This window comes from Lepidochelys kempii, chromosome 3 (assembly GCF_965140265.1).
Source record: "Lepidochelys kempii isolate rLepKem1 chromosome 3, rLepKem1.hap2, whole genome shotgun sequence".
NCBI classification, from domain to species: domain Eukaryota; kingdom Metazoa; phylum Chordata; order Testudines; family Cheloniidae; genus Lepidochelys; species Lepidochelys kempii.
In genome coordinates, this window is record NC_133258.1 from 131,329,925 (window position 1) to 131,344,604 (window position 14,680).

At 38.9% G+C, this 14,680-nt stretch overlaps 1 protein-coding gene across 5 annotated transcripts in view; it reads right to left on the reverse strand.

Moving 5' to 3' along the window:
- The window catches only part of EGLN1 (egl-9 family hypoxia inducible factor 1), a 47,636-nt gene that overhangs the window by 6,336 nt on the left and 26,620 nt on the right, over window positions 1-14,680 (reverse strand). For 4 of the 5 annotated variants that reach the window (XR_012158147.1, XR_012158146.1, XM_073338069.1 and 1 more), the window contains exons 2-3: window positions 5,551-5,670; window positions 2,432-2,568 (exon numbers count right to left, since the gene is read on the reverse strand). Coding sequence is in view for 3 of the 5 variants with exons in the window: in XM_073338069.1 (XP_073194170.1) it covers window positions 2,432-2,568; window positions 5,551-5,670 (257 nt within the window). In the remaining 2 variants the exon portion in view is untranslated. Of the gene's footprint in view, window positions 1-2,431; window positions 2,569-3,057; window positions 3,146-5,550; window positions 5,671-14,680 lie in introns of those variants that run through there. The other variant, XM_073338070.1, reaches the window with a different exon arrangement.

Here is a 14,680-nt window from a genome sequence, read left to right on the forward strand (position 1 = left end):
AAAATTTCAGACTATGAAATTTCTATTTGGCTAGTTACCACCAGAATGCCCTGTTCTGTGCAAGGTGCTCAGTAAATCTGCCAAGGGCTCCTCTTCCTCCTCACGCACTTCACCTAATGTGCATCTTGCGCGAGTGCACACCTTAGAAGGTGCATACTGAGTGAGACGTTGGTCTTACGATGCAATTCATCCAATGTACTCACTTCCTACAAGATCAAACACATACACTGTGCTCCCAAGTTAGTCTGACACACACATACCTATATTCCCTTGTGGCGTTGCTTTAAAAAGTGCTTTTGTTCTGATTAGGATTATCCTACTCTGGATGTGCAGGAAACACTGCTAAACAGTACGTAATCATCATCATCTAGCTTTTATAAGGGGCTTTTCATCAGTAGAATCTCAAAGCACTTTACAAAGGCCAATATCATTACCCCATTTTGCAGATGAGGAAACTGATGCACAGAGCAAGGAAGTGATCTGCCCAAGGTCACCTAGCAGGCCAGTGGCAGAGCCAGGAATCGAACTGACATCTCCCGATTCCCAGCCCACTATCGTATCCCTTAGGCCACACTGCCTCACCAAATCCATGTAATCAAAACAGTCAACAGGCTCAATGAGGGCTATTTCATCTTTTTCCCCCCCTACCTAATTTCAGCTTTCTACTCCCAGCAGTTTTGACTATAGCCACTCCTAAAAAGGTAGCAAGAATTTAAAAACAGGAAAACACATTTTCTACCTATGGATCCTTGTCCTCAAAAAAGCCTGAAACATTTTTGCTCAAATTAATTATCCTTTATGCAAAGAGCAAGGAATTAAAATTCGGGGCAACATTTGGTATGGGTTTCACTACTAGCATCCCAGCTTTTACATCTTGACCCTATCAAAATGTGCAACATGAAATGTGGGTTCTACAAAATTAATAATTACAATGATTTAGTAGTTAAAGTCCCCCCTGTGGATTGGCAGATAACACCTGGTAATGCCCCATTGGAGACCCAGGTTTGGCAGTGACCGCAGATGTGTTCACCACCATTACCGCTCTGCTGTAGAATTAGTAGCGCATTAGTTAAGTTCTGTTTGCGATTCAGACAAGGAGCAACGTAGTACTCCATGTAATAGAGAGAGTTGAGTACAGAGGAGCATCCCATCCTTTCCCCAGCCATGGCCACTTTTGCGGTGTAAAGCTGGCAGGGGAGAACGAAGGAAATTTTAAAATAAAAAAAGACAGTAACCTCCCCAAATTAAAAGAATGGCAAAGAAAATTGCTGTGACTAGCCAATCTCAGACACATGGTGTCTAACTAGGAGCAAGAAGGAAAATTAATACAATACAGGCCTAATAAAAAAAGTCAATTGTAATCAGTGAGAAGACATCACTGACTATGAGTAGGACCCTACCAAATTAACGGCCATGAAAAACACATCACGGACTGTGAAATCTGGTTATTGTAGGGGAGGGGCAGGGCTGGGGGCACCCCAGCTAGGGACTCCTATTGTGCACCAGCCGCCAGCTGCTAGTCCTGGCCTGGGCTAGAGAGGGAGGGGACTTCCTCTTCCCCTGCAGGGGCTGCTCCTGGAGCTGAGTCAGACCCACCTCCAGGAACCTCTTCCAGCTGCAGGAAACTCTGTGGCTGCTGGCTGGGTGCCCAGCTCTGAAAGCAGCGCAGAAGTGAGGTTGGCTGTCAACCCCTGACCCAAGCAGGAGGCTGCAGCTCCAGCTGCCTGCCCTGGGCACGAGATTGCCAGGAAAACCCAGACATATGGTAACCCACCCCCCATACTCTGTGACCCTCACTTCTGCTGGCTTTTGAGCTGGGTGCCCAGCCAGCAGCTGCTGCTCTCCAGTTGCCCAGCTCTCAAGGGAGCACTCCTGCTAGCAGCAGCACAGAAGTAAGGGTGGCAATCCCACGACCCTCTACAATAGCCTTGCAACACCCCCCCACGACACTGCATTTTGGGTCGGACCCACACAGTTACAACACATGAAAGTTCAGATGTAAACACCTGAAACCATGAAATTGACTTTTTTAAATCTCATGACCATGAAACTGATTAAAATGGACAGTGAATTTAGTAGCCCTAACAATGTGCTCTGTATCAGCCCATTTATGAGACTGATATAGCTTTGTGAAATCAAAATTACCAGTGGTGTCCTGTTTTGAGTATTTATGTACAAAAAAGGATTTTCTGAGTACTCAAAATTGTACCCAGAACTAGATTTTCTAGAAAGAGGAGAAAATGCATAGAAAGACAACAGCACGATGGCACTCTGTATGTTTGCAAAGGAGCCTCAAATTGTACAAGAAATGGGCTCTGTTTCAGGCCATACTATATTAAAATTTCCTCCTTGCTCTTAGTTTGTCATTATATGTTCTTCTTCCTTTAACAGAAGCTTTGTGAAGTAGATTCTTACATCTCATTCATCTTACCTTGTAGCAAATGCTGGTTGCACTTCATGAGGGTTGCGGCGGTCAGACCAGAAAAACAGCAGTCTATCAAATTTGGGTTCAATATCAGCAAATTGAGCTTTGCCTTCTGGGAATATTCGAAGAATACCTCCACTTACCTAAGTGATTTAAAACAAACAAACAAAAAAAACAGTCGTAAATAAATATTTACTCTTCATCCAGTGATTTCAAGGTGCTTTACAAATAGCAACTCTCAACACCTGTTTTACACTAAAAAGGTTTTTTGTTTTTTAACCATTACCCATTTGAGGAAGCGAGACAGATGTTAAAGTGATGACCGAAACCACAAAGCAAAATCAACACAGCTCAGAATAGCAGAGTTCTAATTCTGAGCCCCACTAGGTTTCGCTCTCTCCAAGGGCAATTATTGATTTGCTAATGATACATTTTAAAACTCACGAAGCTGTAATTTAAAATAAGAAAAAAATTGACAACTCTTTTTTTAAGCTTTTGGGAATCATTGTTCTTTGGGTGCCATGTCACTGTCCACTTATTTCAAGCTCTTCCAAACTTGGAGCTCTTAAATAGGTGGGTGAGTACGCATAGCTACAGAATACCAACACCAGAAAAAGGAGAGAGTTACTCACAATGAATATTTTTCTAAAGATCCTGTCCTGGTTGTCTTTGGTCACATCACGCCTCCCTCCAGCTGGTTGCTCTGAGGGTATCATATCCCTAGTTTTTTAGCAATACATAACCATTCTAGTACTTTAGTATATATGCTATTGTGGCACCTCTAGAGCAACTCTGACATTGTTTTCAATGGGCCTTCATTTTCTCCAGAGAAAGACAGTAGTTCGGTGATTATGCGGAGGCTATGGTTCTTCCCCCCCTCCTTCTGTCCCTTCTCCACCCAATGATGCCTTCCTTCTACCTCACCAGAGCCTGCCTATTCTTCATCCCTGTAATTCCTTCATCCTTCTCCTAGGAAGGCTGCTGCTACTGTCGAGGATATGGAGTGGACTGGCTCTATTCTGCTCCTCCACCAATTTGTGCTTCTCCTTGGGGCCAGAAATCATACTGGTAGTTCAGGCGAGGCAGGTCAGCTACAGATAGTTTAATCAGTGAACAGGAAAGAACTCACTACACCTAGTGAAAGCCTCCTCAAAGCCATGAACTGATCTTTGCACCTTTTCTGTGGCATAAAACTCCCCCAATAAAATCAAAGTAATTAGTGCTCCAAATGCCAGTCTGGGCGGCTGTTGCTAAGACCCTTGTGTAATTTTTTAAGGAAAATCACCAAAATGTATAACCCTACCAATCTCTTTACAGTCTGAAGGATGCAACCATGCCAAAATGGGCTAGTAACTTACTTTTTAAATGAAAGAGGTTTACCATTTTGCATAGGGTGGTCAGAGGTGCAGGCTTTGTGGGCTCCCCCTGACCTGGCTACTTACACTCACTCCAACTCAGATTTAAAATCTTCAAATTGTACACAAATATACCATCTACCCCACAGGGCTGCAGAGTGAAATAGTGTGTGTCATGAAAACCTTTGAACATGAAAATTATCATCACTGAACTCAGCTGTGGCCAGTTAAGCACAGGGATTTGCATATCAGATCAGATTGGTTAATATTCCTCCTCCTATCAGTTCTCTCACTTTTAAGGCTAAGCAACAGAAATGTATTGATAAATCACATGACTTTTCCGACAATCATGAGTGAGCTTTTCTTCTGTACTTAACAATAGGGAATAATCTCTACATAATTTATTGCTCCTTAGTCCCTTGGCAATGCAATCTTTGTCAGGGTCTGAATTCATGTTATAGTTCTGCATCTCTTGTTCGGCGAAACTGAACCAGGATTAGCTACCAACATTTCCAAAGTGTTAACTGCATTTAGACATGTTGGTCAAGCCCCAAATCCTAGAGAGTAACTAGAAAACTACTGGCTAAAGCCAAATGGAGATTTCTATTAGATCCTGCACACAGAATGATCAGAACAGTGATAGCTACAGCCATGGTACCCATCTAGTAGTTTATGAGCTAGATTATATCACAAAGGCTTTGCCAGTATATCAACAATATAGTGAAGACATTATCTTATACCATCAACAAGATTCCAGGCAAGGCAGATATCCTTCAGAACCTGAATTTATTAATTCTGCCATAAAGTACATTAGACTTTTTGGGAGCTCATAAAAGACCTTTTCTAAGTCTTAGACCTGCTCTATAAGCTGTTTTTGTACTGGTATGACTATTTTGATTGACGGAGATTTAAAACAACCCAACACAATAGTTACACCGGTACAACCCCTAGGATGGTTGCAGTTATGCCGCTATAAAGGTGCTTTATACCAGTATAGCTTATTCCGCTTCCTGTATGAGTACAAGCTATATATATGGCATCTTAATGCTGGTATAATGTGTGTCCACACTAGAGGGGGTTGTATTGCTTTGAACTATACTGATATAGTTAAAATGGTACAACTGGTGTTTTTAAAACAACTCCTTAACCTCCAGCTTCTCCCTTCAGACAGAATAGGTGTTGGCTACTGTTTAATGCCAGCTTGACTAAAAAAAAATTTAAAAAATAAAAATTTAAAAATCCACATGCACTACAAAGTTGAAGCAAATACAGTATCCTTCATTTATACTTTCATACTGAATCTCATTAATACATTCCCTCTTCAGTTACTTTTTGTTTAATATCAATTGGGAAAGAGAGGTTTGTTCTGTTTATATTACATTAATGTGTATTTATACATAAGCTTAACATAATTTTTAGGTATCTGGGGTGCTCAGATACTAGTGTAATTGGCTTATTTTTAAATCAAAGAAGACGTACTAAAAGTATACCATATTAAGCTTATTAGTCCCTTCCAGCCTCCCACTCCAGGAGGTTCTATCAATATCCTTCAAAACCCCGAAGCAATAATGCTTAATATTTGGTACACCTCACCAAGGTTTACAAGGAATTCTCCTACTTTATATTTTAATTTAAATAAAATAAGTGACATGGAGCTCAACGAAAAGCTTCAGGACCAGGAGCAAGACTCCTAAACACACACACACACACACACACACAGTGGAAAAAGTTTGTTAATAACTTCTCCTATATAGAAGAGAAACTACATACCTTGGCATCCCAGTCTTTATTAAGATAATATATACATGTGACACATCTTCCGTCTCCATTTGGATTATCAACATGACGCACATATCCTGTTCCATTGCCTGGATAACAAGCCACCATTGCCTGCAATCAAAGAATCACCATATGAACCAAAGGGACATTTCTCCTACCTGTTAAAATGGATTTCTTCACTTCATCTATGTCAGTTCACACTTAAAGCTTTTACTCCAACTCACACCTGTTAATAGGCATCAGCATCCATTGAAAGCTCCCTGAACTGGTGTAGCTATGGAAACAATTTACAAAAATGAAAAACATTCTCTTTACTTTCAGCTCCACAAGACCTGACTCACTGAAAGACTCTGAACAAAAATCCTAGCAACAGGAAATATCAAGTAGAACTTCTTACTCCCTACCTGTTTGAATGACTCCACAATGAAAGGCAGATCTGCAAATGAAAACTTAAAGCCTATATTATAAAAATCATTCCTTCAAAATATTTTTTTATATAAAACAAACCTGCCATAGAAGAACCCCATCTATGCTTTCTAATTGATAGTTCGTTAAGATGGGTATGGACAAGTGGCAGATTCCATTTTTTTTGTGAATTAGATCTATCTGAATTATTTCCCATGCTAAGCAATTTCACATGAAAAATTTAAGGATTTTATACTGCCACCCATCATCATAATACCTTGGTACCTATAATCATACACCATATTTTTTGTTTCTTTTAAACGACAATTATGACTTTTGCATTTATGGAAAGGGTATGATGGCTTCCTCCCCACCCTGACAAACTAAACTTAATGAAGGTCCATTGTCTAGAGATCCTTTCTAAGCCAAGGCATCACTAACTGAGTTAAAGTTAGACTAACAAATTTAGCTCAGAATTTCAAACCCTAACCCTAAATTTTCAAATGGATGAGCAAAGTTTCAGTCATATTAATCTTATTATAATCAACAAGAATTGTATAGCTTATGCCTTGCTTAACACATTAAAAACATGCCCCTCACAATTTGAAGCCTTTCAATGCATGCTTTGCTGGCACTATGTTTTGATACTGTGGTTGGGAGAGGATTTCTCGAGGCAAAGCTTTTTTAAAAATGTTTCTTTCTATAATATAGACCAACATAGGGTATTATAGAGTTTATTCCAAATGCAAGAAATTGCTGTTTGACACACAGATCGGAGGGTATTTTAATAGCATATTTTAAAAGCACTTAAGGTTCATTCAGTAAAAACTTATTACAGTCTGAAGTTTCCATGTGTTAATTATAAATGGAAAAGAAGATCTTGCTACAAGAGTAAAATCCAACCTACGTATTTTAACATTTAAAACACAAATCTAGTCCTATGTAGAGAAATTAGAATATACTCTTTGTTAACGATGGTGTCAGTAAATACAAGTTTAAAATTTGGTGAACCTTAACATAAAGTATGGACATATAGTCACGTTAATGCAAAAAGCTAAGTTAATTTGACATTACAGCAGAAGTCTCAAAGCCACAAAACCCACAAAATTCAGAGTTTGCTTAATCCCTTAAATGCATTCACTGTTACAGGGCCTCACATTATGTAAACATATTACACAGAGTAATGTGACCTAATATCTGGCAAGGTCAACATTTATCACTGTTGCCACAGGAAGATTAATTCAGTATTGTTTAGATTTTGTGGGTTTATGGTACCAAACAATGTCATATTAGTGTTCTGTAACTTCCTGTTTTTTATAAACAGGAATTAACGAATGAAAAATGAAGCTAGTTTTGAAAAGGAAGACGTTTGGCTTCCGTAGAAAGCCAACCTCTCTTTTGAAAAATGTCAGTCTACCACAGAACCAGTATCTGGTCCTCTAGAACTTGCACAGCTTTAAAAGCTGAGTAAAGTTTTTGCTGGATCCAGTCTCACCCACACCTATCCCCAGCTGTTATAATTTCATCTGCACCTCCATCCAAATGTTAAGGAATATTAAAATATATTAAATGGTAAGTTATTTGAGATATTTGGATGAGAAGTGCCACATAATTCCATTACAGATATTAAGCCTCAACACCCAGATGAAACAGTACTACTAAACGCATGTAACAGAACCTCTGTCTCAGTTTTCTCCTAATGACTTGACGATCATTCATTGAATCAGTGAGAATCAAGAGTAAAACCTACAAATCCTGCTTACCATACCAGTCCCTTCTAACCACCAGAAAATACTCCTTTTAAGACCCTTAAGTGCATCCAGGGAAGACAAGTTACTCAGAATAACATAGCTTCCACAAATTTGTAACTCTGGAAGGAAACCAAATGAGTAAGTTACAGGAAGATTCTCTTAATTTACTGTTTCTTGACGTGATCCAGGAGACTGGATTGTACAGTTTCAATTCTGCCTATTGAATTTAAAGGAGAGCCTTCAAAGCCATCTGAAGACGCAGACCTACGAGCCCTTTTTAAGATAGTATAATGAAGACCCAATTATCACCATTCAATCCTTTAATGTAGGATTTCCAATAAATATGTTTAAAGTCAGTTGTCAGTAATGCTTGAGTGTGTTTTCTATGATTCATATGAATCTAAAATACTCTCAATGCTTAGAAACCAACTTTATTTTTACTTTACAGTCTATTAGTAGCAGAAGCAAATACTAAAAGAAAATAGTTTTGCTGTGACACTTTATCTAGCTAATATATATTGGTCATATCAGTAACTCAGCATTTAGGAGCAAAATGGAAAGCAAACTGCAATAAACTGATATCACATACTATATTTACATATATTTACATATATTGCCTTATTATTCATTCTCCTGCTCCTCCCCCCAACTGAATTACTCTAAAGGAAAACTAGAAAGCTTACAGTTTCCACAGTGTCCATGAAATGTATTTTTTTCTTTGCCCAAACAATATAAATATGTTCTCACGTACTTCAAAGTTATTCATATTTAAGAGAGTTTTCATTTTGCTACTTAAGGATACAGCAGTTATATATATGTACAATGAAATCACACTGTGTTTATATGATATAGGTGTGTGTGTATGTATACATATATAAAATTAAGGTGTAATACCTTTATTTTTATTTCTATCTAACCCTTTGGAAGGCAATACTGAAAATAATGCAGAAGTAAACTTGGAATATTTTCCATTTGGTTAGAAGTTGTGTCCAAAGACTTAGCCTGAATTGATGCCCCTTTTACTGGATGTTTTTGGTAACAGGAGACAGAAGTCTCCAATAAGAAACATCAGAAACTGGGAAAAAAACTCCTACTAGTCCTGCCCCAAGACTGAAAAAAGCTGCAAGAGAAAAGATAGTAATGATCCTCCAGGTCTCTGGCCAGATCAAACATTTCAATGAGATTACTTCAAGATTCAGAATGTTTTAGGTGGGTAGAAAGACAGTCACTTCTACAGGTATTCTCTATTGACCGAGTACATGATTACCTTGAAGGGACAGAGAAGTGTCCATTGCCAAGGTAGAGATTGAAGTTGTAGGTGTCTAGAAAGGCTGGACAGGAGCACTGATATCTGGGAAGCTTCTCTTATTCTAAAATGCAATGTGCAGACTGGTGCTGATTCAGTGGCTTTACAATTACACTGCATTTGTGGCCCTTTTCTCCTCAAAGAGCAATCTCTCTTTACAGGATTACAGCCATTTGATTTGTCCAGAGGCAAGACAGAATGAGCTACTAAACCACTATCCACTGCACTGCTCTGCAGACAACTGCTGGCAGGCCGAACAAGATGGAGGTGTTGGTTGGCAGGTCTGGAGTGAACACGGATGGAGGAATGAGGAAGGACGAAGCCTAGGCTTACCTTTCCCTGAAGATTCCAGCTATTTGGATTATCTGCTAGTTGAAGTAGGTATGGGTTAGATTGCTCTGCTGATGAAAGCCACCAGGAAGTGGGAGCTAGGTTGAACTTGGCCACCGTCACACACACACACACACACACACACACGTGTGCATATACATATACATTGTGGGAACTGATCTCCTGGATCAGGCAGGTTGGTGTAATGGGACAGACTGCTCCACTGTGTTTCTGAAGATGGCCACTGAAAAAGAGTGTGGTGAGATAGTGGGCTAGGCTAGGCTAGGCTAGGCTGCACTGAAACACACAGTGAGGGAGCAAGAAGGAATGAGGATTCAGCACAGAGGATCTCCACTGCAGCTGTTGGATCATATTAAAGAAGTTCTGTATTAAAATCACAAATGAGTTTGATTCCCCATAGTCTAAATTCCAGGGTATTACTAATTAAGAGGTCTCTTGGTTTTTGGTACTGTTTCTCTCCCTCTATGTGTGAAACTTGCAAGCTGCTAATTGTGTTAGTACATTCTAAGACAGAGTCTGTTCTCAAAGCAATTCACAGAGAGAGAGACTCAAAGCAATACTCTAACAACAGAAACAGCACCCAGAGACTCCCCACCCTTTTGTTGTATTAACAATTGTGATTCAAATAGAGATAGAGGATGTATGTGGATGGATGCTTGGTGTGGATAATAACTGAATGATCAGGGAGGTGCCAGGCTAAGAATCCAGTGTCCATTGGCTGAAGAAGGCGTCAAGTGGAAATAACCAGAGGACCCCCAGAGGGCAGACTGGAATCCACCCAACAGCCTCAAGAATGGGAGAACCAAAGAACAAGATAACATCTAGCAGCACGGAGCCGCCAGGAAGTGCTATCTGCTGATTGATTCAGCAACAGCATGATGAAGCAATTCCCATAGACTGGCATAGGAAGAAATTCCTATAAAAATAGACTCTAAAAAGTGAGAACTTTGGGGTCTGATTCTGCAAACCAACTTCCAGGAGCATCAGATGAGCATCTGACAAGGCCCTGCTCCCTCCTCATGTCCAGGCCACCTGGCCAGTGGCTTGGCATGAGCAACTCTAAGGCTGGTAACTATGATAACAACCTTGCAGAACCTGTGTGTGTGTGTGTTTGTATGAATGAATGTGTGAATAAATATGAGATTGAATGGAATGTTATCGCTATAACTAACTGCTTACTATGATTCCTTCTGTATTCACAATAAGTGTGGTATTTTGCCTTTTTCCCTTTAATAAGATCCTGCTATTTTTTATTTTATTGGTATAACACAGCTTGCCCTTAAATGAAGGTCAACAAATTTCAATTACTGAAAACAGAATTCTATTTGATGTTCTCTGCAATCTGCAAGATGGAAAACAGTGATCCTAAAGCCGCCCTCTCAGGTGGAAGCAAAATAAACTGGTGTCAAATGGTATGATGTGGTAGTCTGACCTCTGAGGAAGGAAGGGAAAAAACCAAAAGCGGAAACAGCCTCTACAGTGGTGGAATGACCAATGGATGCCTATATATGAGCAGTAGTTTATATTCTCTTAGGGAGCTTTCATGCAGTCCATGAATGAATGAATGAATGAATGACTGTCCCACATTGTGTCAGTCAAAACAAGATTTCTTCTGAGAGCTATTTTTTAATACTAGTCTACCATAGGATACCTAGCAAAATAAGTGAAGTAACATATGTACCCTAGAAAGTTTGACAGCTCAGGATCTGCTTTTCCACTCTCCTTGCCCCCTAAATGATGCATGGGATTTTGGTTCTAATTAATTTAATCCAAGAGATTAACATGTTTTAATCTATCCGAAAGCAGGTAAAGCATAGACAGTGCAAGATTTGACATACTGCACACAAGCCTAATTAGCAGTGTGAGGATTGCTGAATTTCTTTCACTTCCCTTCTGGGCCACCAATTAATTCCAATCGTAACGGCAGTTTAAAGAAAATAGACATGTCCATTAAGATAGATTAAAAATCAATGCATTTCATAACTGCTTGGTCAGAAAGTAGAAAATTTAAGGTTACTAAAATAGTCTAAATATGACCCAGCAACCAAGAGCTGAGATTCCATATCACATTACCAAGCCTTAAACCATCCGGGCACACACTATACATAACTGGTGTATCATTTAGCAGAGAAGAGTTCAGACACTGTCATTGTGTCTCCACAAAGCTCTCCTAACTGCCCCTTTAAAATGGAATTCTCTTGTATTCAACAGTACACGGTTATGCAATAGGGAGCTCCAGGTGGTGCATATGATAATGATAGGTGATCTACACAGTAATCTCTTCCATATTATATGCATATACACATACACAGAAATCTTGATGGGCTTTTAAATGAGATCCAGGAAATCTAGTCCTAATACATTATATACATACATATTATATTACACACGAACAAAACCTGGTTCCCTCAAGGGCTGAAAACAAGAATGTCAAAGTATCATGAAAAGGAACAGGCCTTTTCACAGTATTTTGACATTCTTGTTTTCAGACCTTGATGGAACCAGGAAGTGTAGATGCACACATTTAAAAGTCTAATTATGTTAGCCAGATATTTTTTAACTTGAGTTCAAAAAACAGAGGCTTGGGTTTAGTTTAAATATTGGTCAAGTATGTTCTCTTTATCGAAACTGGTTCATCCATCTCTGATTTCCTAAAGTAATCCAACTTTTACTTTGCTTAGAAGTTAGTAAGAGGAGTTTGATCTCATTGGTTTTGGTCTATAGCCCTGGACCCAGTCTCCAACTACTTACTAGTGTACCATGTTTTATTGCTTCTCTCTTTCCCTACTGCTTGGAGTGAGTGAGCACCCAAACACTGATATATCTATCTATTTATCTATCTATGTTTGGGTGCTCACTCACTCCAAGCAAATCTCCAAGCCTTCTGCGGGTACACCTTCTTTGTCAAAATTGGTGGATGTTAAAAGCTTTTGAAAGCAAATGACTATCAGTGTGTCCCTATGTTTTTATTATTTATTTATATTGTTGATGTAGGAAGTTTATGTCTATTTCTTACTTTGTACTTTCCCTCTCCTTCCCCATACAGCTAGGATACAGACACAAATTTCTATTTACTTATTTATAGTACCTGAAAAATTCGTAATTACCAGAAATAAGGTACCATAACAGTCACAAACGTAGTTTGTATGAACAGCAACACCAGTAACCTTAAAAAAAAACCCACAATAAATAACATGAGCATAGGGCACTTGTTAAATGTTCGCCTATAATCTGTAACTAACATTTTAGTGTTTCACTTTGTACTAGAAAAATTGGACACATTTTCCACAAAAAAATAGACCCCTCTCCTAAACCTATTCTTGCATTAATTAATTTACAGCTTTTCCCCACCTAAGATTTTGAAACAGAATTTACAGTATAGATTTCTGGAGACTAAGTTAAGTACTTTGTATAAATTCAAAGCGTATAAAAGTGTTCCACTTCCCTCAAAACCCACATCTGGTACCAATGTCCCCTTTATGTCCAAATAAGCTTGTTTCCTTCCCTGTAATTTAGAACTGCAAGGCCTTTTCCTGACAAACAATCTTTGATAATACAGAGTAGATGTTTAAAATTTAATCAAATTTAGCCTCTCTGCAATAATTAACAGTGTGTGGCTGACATACTAGCAGTGTCAAGTCATGCATTTCAAATCTATACTAGACCCCTTATGAGTACCATCCTTGAATAAGATATTACAAGTTTAATATAGGGAGTTGTGTGTAAAATTAATGATTTCCCCCTCCCCACTCAATGTTATAAAAGATTAGCAGGATAATTCACTATTTCCTAGTACCGGGAGACACTTCATGAATAAAAGGAATCACTAATACTTGCTTTAGCCATGGGATTGCCAATTTTTGTTGAATGTATTCCTGGAGATTTCCAGTCCTGGAGGGTTGGCAACCCTATTTAGCCAGCTGCTTCATTTTTTGTTTAAAACTTATCTTATTTCTAATTAAAGGCACAACAGGAACTCTAATACTGGAGTTTAGCTTACAAGTAAGCTTTCTTGACCAAAATAAAAGTTCTGTGCAAGGAGAGTTAGTAGAATTGGACCCACTTTAATAAGAAGGTTAACATATTAGTATATGTTTGTTTTAACACCGTTGAGGTACACAGTATATGTCTGAAAACAGATTAAGATTACACAATCTATGTTTAGCGCCCAGGTCAAAGTCTCAGAGACTAACTAAAAGTCTTAATGAACAGAAAGGCTTGCTGCTATAATCACACCTCTTTAAAACAGATATTCAGCACAAATGTGTAAAAAGCACATTTAAAAGTGGGCAATTTGTATATATTGTATATCATTTAATGCTGCCAATTGTGCTCCAGTCTAGGCATGACATACTACCCAATATTTATTCTGATTATTTGGGTAGCATCTTGGTACTTATACAATTTTTGAATGAAAACTTGATAAAAATGTAAACAGTAGCTGATTACGTGGAAAGGTCAATGTAAAAACCAATGTTTGTTAAAAAATCTCAAAAAATCATTTAAAAAAATATTTAAATGAAATACAAGTTGTTTTTTTTAAATGAGCCTATTTGAAATTATGACCACCTATGTTAAGGCCTAAACTTATTATAATTATTAAAATAATTTAGATTAAATAATGTAATATTAAGCAGTACAAGTTGCTGCCAAGTTTTAAAGAAAGTCAGCCACTGAACTGGTGGAACTCACCGACTAAGCAACTGGAATCAGTATTTGCTGAAGGGCTAAACCAGCTTATGATAGCAGTAGCCTCTTCTGCAAAAACAGAGAATATCTTCTTCATTTCAGTTTTTTCATCTAGTTTAGTTTGGTTTGGTTTTCCCTCTTCCGATCGATTAATAAAAGCTACGTGAGAGAGGTGGCCTACTCATAGGCATCAACACTGTGGCACGGGGAAAAAAATGGTGGGTACTGAGCACTCACCTGTAGCTCCCCTATTAGCTCCCCCCCACTCCCCTAGTGCCTCTCACCTGCCAGCAGACCCAACAGATCAGCGCCTCCCCCTCCCTCCCCACGCTTCCCTCCCGCTGCAATCAGCTGTTTCGTGGTGTGCAGGAGGCTGGGAGGGAGAGCGAAGATGCAGTGCGCTGGGAGGATGGGGTGGAGTGAGGGCAGGGCCTGAGGCAGAGCCAGGGGTTAAGCGCCCCTCGTCACTTTGGAAAGTCAGCGCCTGTGGGTCTACTGGTTCTAAAATTTTGAAGGATATGACGACTAGAAACAATCAGCTCAATTCACAAACTACTGATAACATTGCCTTTAATAATTCAATTAGTTCAATGCAACACATTTTTATAAACTTTCTTAT